This window comes from Otolemur garnettii, unplaced genomic scaffold (assembly GCF_000181295.1).
Source record: "Otolemur garnettii isolate 467f Iridium unplaced genomic scaffold, OtoGar3 scaffold00025, whole genome shotgun sequence".
NCBI lineage: Eukaryota > Metazoa > Chordata > Mammalia > Primates > Galagidae > Otolemur > Otolemur garnettii.
The window spans coordinates 19,047,336-19,054,485 of NW_003852420.1; the positions used below are offsets into that span (position 1 = coordinate 19,047,336).

The window sequence follows — 7,150 nt, forward strand, 5'->3', positions numbered from 1 at the left end:
TAGCGCTCTAGGCCACCGACGCCAGCTCACCCCCTCCCCAGAAGCCCTGCCCGCTCTCAGCGATGCCCCTCCCCCCCAGGTTTGGAGATCGGTGGGACCCCTTCCTTTCACCCTCCAGTTGGGTGTTCCGCCCCTGGCCTATGAAACTCCACCTCCCCACCCTCTACTGGCAGGGATTGGTGGCCCTCCCGTGGCGGTGCCTAGTGATTGGCCCCCATGGATGATGGTGACCGCAGAGACCCCGCCCCCAGCTGGCGCTGGGGTCTGGGGGCACTGCTCAGCGGTGCTGGGCTGGCGCGGCTTGAGCCGCCGCGGCACTGACAGCTCCGTCTGCGGACCATGGAGACCGGCGCCCGTCCACACCCGCTGCGCCTGTTGGTCTGCCTGATGCCGCTCTGTCTCGCGCTGCTTTTGGGACCCGGGCGGCCCGGCACGGCCGAAGAAGGTGAGAAGATTGATGGCTGTGCTCGGAGCCTGAGATGCCAAAACATAGGAGGCTGGAGACTGGGGTGCTGGGGGAAGGAGTCGTTGGAGAAACTAGAGTCTGTACTGGGGTTTGAAGGAGGCAGGCAGCGACCACAAAGAACTGGAGAGACAGAGAAAAAGGTGGCTAAGTAAGAGGGAAAAGAGGGACGTTGAGGAGTTTGGGGGCTGGAGAGCTGGGAGGCTGGAGAAGAAATTAGGAACGGCTAGAGCCAGAGGCGGCGGTTCAGAGGCCAGTGAGACCGGCAAGCTGAGTGATTGGAGATGGGAGGGGTGTGGGTGGGGAGATGGAGAGAGTAGAGGAGACAGGAAGATGAAGTGAGACTGGAGTATGGGGACGGATTAGAGTCTGAAAAGCGGGGGCTGGGGACCACGGTATGGACAACAGGAGGTGGAAAGCCGGTGGAGGAGGCTGGGTCCAGGCGCTGCCCAAGGTGCTGACCGTAGAACTGTCCGCAGTGCTGAATTCTCAGCATAGTCTACCCGGCGCTCTCAGCGTTACAGGCGTTGAGTCTGTTCGTGATACTAGAGCTGGAGTCTGGTCTCTAATTCTGCATCTGGAGGAGCTGTACACTCAGCTGAATCCAGAGGCGTCATATCCAGGTGCAGAATCCTGAAGAGCTGAAATCCGAGGCATTGGCTGGGGGGTTGGTTGAGGCGCTGGTTCACAGATGTCTTCCTATATGCAATTCTGATGTGGTGTCAGCTGTGCAGAAATCCGCACACTGCAGGAGGTCCTGCCTGCTGTAGCTGAGCCTCTGGAGGCAGCCCCTCATAGAGGCCCTCACCTTGACAGTCCACCCCCTTGCTTAAGCTTTAGATGAGTAATCATCTAAGATTTGGGGATGGCCTGGCTTCCTGCATCTGGGATATGGGCTCCTATCCAAACCGGTGCCTGTGATTCATACTGAGAGTATGCAGACTGCTGATTTGATGCCTCCTGGGGGAATAAAGTGACTCCAAGTTTCCCTGGTGTGGGAAAGGTCATGGATATCTATATGAAAGGACCCCGACATCCTTTCAAAGGCAGTGGAGGTGACTCCTGGAAAAGAGGCTGGCTGAGGAGATGAGAGATTTTGTTTCTCCTGTTGCTTGTAGTACTCTCCACTTTGCTTTTCCAGAAGCCTTGGGAGTCAAACCAAAAAGTTTCAAGCGCCCTCCATGCCTGGTAACCCCCAGACCTCAGAAAAGCCCCTGAGTAGATTTGGGAGGTTTTTTTTTTTTGACAGAGTTTCACTATGTTGCCCTGGGTAGAGTGCCATGGCATCACAGCTCACCGTGACCTCAAACTCTTGAGCTCAAGTGATTCTCTTGCCTCAGCCTCCCAAGTAGCTGGGACTACAGGTGCCTGCCACAGTGCCTGGCTATTTTTTGGTTGCAGTTGTCATTGTTGTTTGGCAGGCCAGGGGTGGGTTCAAACTCTCCAGCTCCGGTGTATGTGGCTGGCACCCTAGCTACTGAGCTACAGGCACCGAGCCCTCCTTCCTGAATTGTGGCTCCCTCTCTCTGGACAATGGAGCTACCCATACCCATTCCTGAGGATTTATGGTATGGGGAAAACTTGCCACATTCTCCATTCCCTCAGTTAGCATATTAACAGTGAATTCACCAAAGGATCCCACCCTCCTACTAAACTGGTTTTCTGAAATCTCTGTTCCACCCTCTCCTTAGTCATCCTCCTGGATTCCAAAGCCTCCCAGGCTGAGCTGGGCTGGACTGCACTACCAAGTAATGGGGTGAGTGTAAATCTGTCCCTCCCTGTCTCAGGGATCCTCTGCTGCTCTAGGACTCAGCTCCCCAGGAGCTCCCCTTTAGCTCCCTGTGGTTACATCAACTCAAAGTGCTCCTCAGAGTGTGTGGCCTCCAGCAGCCCTGGCTTCAAGCCAGAGTGGTCTATTAGAAAATGTTTAGTCTTCGATCAGACAGGAAAAAAAAAAGTGAATAAGTAAGGAGAGAAGTGGCTGTGTCTAGGATCAGAAAAAGGCTCAGGAGCTTAGGCGGGGGTAGGTGATCCAGGGTGTAACAGCAGTTTGGTGGAGTGCAAAGGGCATTCATTAGGTGGAGAGTCAGGACACTCCAGGCACCATTCCTACCTCTCGGTGTACAAACCTAGTCAAATCGCTCTCCCTCTGAGCCTCAGTTTCCCCATCTATAAAAACAAAGATTAGATTCATTTCTGGAGTTTCTCCTACCACTGCACCTTACAATTTCAGGGTGTGTACGGTGGTGGGAGAGAGGGCAGGAAAAGCCAAAATGGTAGAAAAGGAGTTTTCGGCAGGAGTCACTGCTAGGCTCCACCCTGGGAAGTACCTTGGCTCTGAGCTGTTCACCTCTTTACTCTTGTCCTCAGTGGGAGGAGATCAGCGGTGTGGATGAACATGACCGTCCCATCCGCACCTATCAAGTGTGCAATGTGCTGGAACCCAACCAGGATAACTGGCTGCAGACCGGCTGGATCAGCCGCGGCCACGGGCAGCGCATCTTTGTGGAACTACAGTTCACACTGCGTGACTGCAGCAGCATCCCTGGCGCCGCGGGCACCTGCAAGGAGACCTTCAACGTCTACTACCTGGAAACCGAGGCCGACCTGGGCCGCGGGCGGCCCCGCCTAGGCGGCAGCCGACCCCACAAAATTGACACTATCGCAGCGGACGAGAGCTTCACGCAGGGCGACCTGGGCGAGCGCAAGATGAAGCTGAACACAGAGGTGCGGGAGATCGGCCCGCTCAGCCGGCGGGGTTTCCACCTGGCCTTTCAGGACGTGGGAGCGTGCGTGGCACTGGTCTCTGTGCGAGTCTACTACAAGCAGTGCCGCGCCACGGTGCGGGGCCTGGCCGCGTTCCCAGCCACCGCAGCCGAGAGCGCTTTCTCCACGCTAGTGGAAGTGGCTGGGACATGCGTGGCGCACTCGGAAGGGGAACCTGGAAGCCCCCCGCGCATGCACTGTGGCGCCGATGGCGAGTGGCTGGTGCCAGTGGGTCGCTGCAGCTGCAGCGCTGGATTCCAGGAGCGCGGTGACACTTGCGAAGGTACCCAGAGGACTGGGATGTGGGGGGTGGGGTGGGAGGAGAGGGTGATGTGCAGGTGGCAATGGGGAGAGTATGCCCAAGAGGCAGGAGGGGGAGCGGAGACACGGTGGGCTTCGGGGGCAGAGAGTCCCGACCTTTTGTGCAGCATCCAGTGTGTGAAGTTACTATGAAGTGAATTTGGCTAGATATAAGGAGGCGTTAGGAACCTGTATTTCAGGCCAGACAGGGTGGATCACATCTCTAATCCTAGCACTCTGAGAGTCTGAGGTGGGTGGATTGCCTGAGTACAGGAGTTTGAGACCAGCCTGAGCAAGAGTGAGAACCCATTTCTACTAAAAATAGAAAAATTAGGCACTCTAGCTACTTGGGAGGCTGAGGCAAGAGGATCACTGGAACCCAGGAGTTTGAGGTTGCTGTGAGGTATAATGCCATGCTACTCTACTGAGAATGACTCTGAGACTCTGACCCAAAAAGAGTGAGATCCCCATCTACTAAAAAGAGAAAAATTAGCTGGGTGTTGTGGTGGGCAGCAGCAGTACTAGCTACTCTGGAAGCTGAGGCAAGAGGATCCCCTGAGACCAGGAGTTTGAAGTTGCTGTGAAGTATGATGCCCTGGCACTCGACACAGGACCTCAGAATGAGACTCTGTCTCAAAAAAAAAAAAAAAAAAAAAGGAACTTGTATTTCAGGCACTATGATAGGCACCTCCCACAGACCTTCTCATTTATATTCATGGCAATAAAGTAAGTTATCATTATCCCTACTTCTTAGATGAAGAAACAGAGCCTCAAAGATTAAAAGGTCACTTGCAAAGTTAGGTAAGGGGGAGCCAGGTTTGCTCAACTTTCAAGTTCTTTCCACCATACCATGTTGCCTCCCATATGCACAAGGAAGAACTCTACAGAAGCCCAAGCTTCAAGCTAATGGGACTGGTTGCATTCTAGGGAGTAAGCTCCCGGTCATCAACCATATCCAAGTCAGAGGCTAGCGAGGGCATTCTTGAGTTAGGGAGAGAAATTGGGAGCTTGCACTAGATGACTACCAAGAATGATCCTACTCAACTTTCTGAACTAGAAGCATGGTACACCCTGGGAGAGAATATCTGTGGTGGGGGGTTTGCTGGGTTCTTAGGTCTGTGGGGGCAGTAGGAATGGACCTATCTTTCTCTCCCCTTTCTACAGCTTTGGAGGCTGAAGGTTAAGGATAGAGTTATGATTGTATGCATTCAACACAGATCAAGTGATGCTTTTTCCAAACCAGGTCCTTTTCTGGGTGCCAGGGCAACAGAAATGAGTCAGACATAGTCCCAGCTCTTGAGAAGCTCACAGTCTAGAGGGAGAGATTCAAAAATTAAAAAATAACAAGAGGTTGATATATGCTGTAACAGAGGGATACACAGAGTGGTGGGAAGACAGAGGGGGAAGTGACTAAACTTGCTTCATTCCTTTGTTCAGTCATCCATTCAATCTGAATTGAGGACATGCCAGCTGCAGTTAAAGAGGACTTATAGATGAATGCTACCATCTCTTCCCCAGGGGAAATTGTGAGTTAGTAAAAAATTGGGAGGCATGAACCTTCCTGAGCTCTCCAGATATATCTAGGATCCACCTCTGTGCTCTGTATCACTCATTGGAAACTCTATTTCTGTACCTACCCCATGGTATGCTATGATCTACTTATGTGTATTTCCACCACCAGACTAGGAACTCCTCTTTTTTTAGAAATGGGTCTTGCTATGTTGCCCAGACTGCACTGCAGCGGCTATTTATAGGCACAATCATAGTGCACTACAGCCTCAAATTCCTGGGCTCAAGCAATTTTCCTGCCTCAGCCTCCCAAGTAGCTGGGACTACAGATTTGCACTTCTCTGCCCTTGATTAGGAACTTCTTGAGCTGACGCACTGGGTCTTATAAGTCCCAGAAGCCCCAGTGTCCATAAAATGATATGGTATATGGTAGGTGTTCAGTGGAAACACATTGAATGAATGAGTGGCTATACCAGGGTGTGATGCATATTAACAGAAAGCTAAGAAAGCATGCAAGGGAGAACACAATTCTAGGGATGGAGAGGGCTTCCCAGAGAAGCAGCCTAGAGCATTCTGAGCTTAGGGGCTGTGTGTGCAGAAGCATGGAGGCAGGAAGGAACATAACATGGTCAGGGTTAGGTAAGTTCGGTCAGCATGGTTAGAGCAGAGGGCATGTGGGAGTGTGGGGAGTGATGGGGCTGGAGTGGGGCAGGGGCAAACCATGAAAAGTCTTCAACATTGAGATAAAGAGCTTAGACTTTATGCCTTAGCTCAATGGGGAGGATTTGATACAGGGATCTGACAAGGTTTGTATTTTCAAAAGATCACTCGAGCTACAATTGCAAAGAAAGGATTGGGGAGGGAAGGATTAGAGGCCAGAAGATAAGGAAGATGCTGCAATAGTCCAGGAGAAAGCGTACAAGGTCTGAACTAAGGCGGTGACAGAGATCACTGAGAGATAAGGATGTATGTGATCATGAGATAGCATCCACAGCCCTCGATGGCCATGTGACACAAAAGGAGAAAGGAGTCCCCTTTGACTCATATGCTACTGGGATCTGAATGGACAGAGATCATTCACTGGAGTACAGGTGGAGGGATGTGAAGGGACATGCCACATCAAATGTATGGCATCTATGATTCATTCAAGTGGAGGTAGCTAGAAAGTGGGTCTGGAGCTCAGAAACGCAGAGATACTACTTGAAGCTGTGGTGGGTGTGGTTAGGACAGACCAGGAAGAATGTGTGGGGCAAGAAGCAAGAGGGCCAACCACGTTGACTCACAGGACAGTGATATTTAAGCAGTAGAAAAAACAGAGCCCATAAAAAGAATGGGAGTGGTCAGAGGCTGGAGGAGGACAAGGACAGCATGTGATATCATGACAGCCAAGGGAGATACAGGTGTCCAGGAAGGAGGGGCTTACAGCGTTGGTAAGCAGTCAGGCAAGTCACGGATTGGGAAAAGTCCACTTGGCGACCTCGGTGAGAGAAGTTTCATCTGAGTGATGGAGATGCTGTAGGTTGAGGGATACAGGAAGTTGAGAAGGGAATCTAGAAGCCTATATTTGAATGAGGAGAAGAAAAGGTATCTTGAGGAGGACACTGGGTTGAGAGAAGATTTTTATTATTTAAAGAGAGAGACTTGTTCGTATGGTGAAAGGTAAAAAGCCAGTGGGGTACCTGGTGGGGGATAGTGGGAGCCATCTGCTTTGGAGGGGAGAAGTATTTTATTACTGTAAGTTAGAACTGCTGATGTATGTTGCTAATAAAAAAACAGGTCCCTGGGTGGTGCCTGTAGCTCAGAGGAATAGGTCGCCCACGCCATGTGCCGGAGGTGGTGGTTCAAACCCAGCCCTGGCCAAAAACTGCATAAAAAGAACAACAACAACAAAAAAAAAAGAACAAGTCCCAGCTACTTGGGAGGCTGAAGCTGGAGGCTTGCTTGAGCTCACTGGAGTCTGCAGTGAGCTATGACCACACCACTCAATATATACTGATAACAAAAGATGAATACAAGTCCCACTGAACACCTCTTGTAATTGCAGAAATCGAACATGAGTTAAGTATTACAATTTTAATATAGTTTTATCCTTTCTTTTTTCTTTTTTTTTTT

General features: G+C 51.3%; 1 protein-coding gene across 1 annotated transcript in view; it reads left to right on the forward strand.

Moving 5' to 3' along the window:
• Positions 1–339: 339 nt before the first annotated feature.
• EPHA10 (EPH receptor A10) overlaps positions 340–7,150 on the forward strand; it is a 42,576-nt gene continuing 35,765 nt past the window's right edge. The window contains exons 1-3 of the mRNA XM_003788156.2: positions 340–445; positions 2,155–2,219; positions 2,834–3,512. Coding sequence (XP_003788204.1) covers positions 340–445; positions 2,155–2,219; positions 2,834–3,512 — 850 coding nt within the window. The remainder of the gene's footprint in view (positions 446–2,154; positions 2,220–2,833; positions 3,513–7,150) is intronic.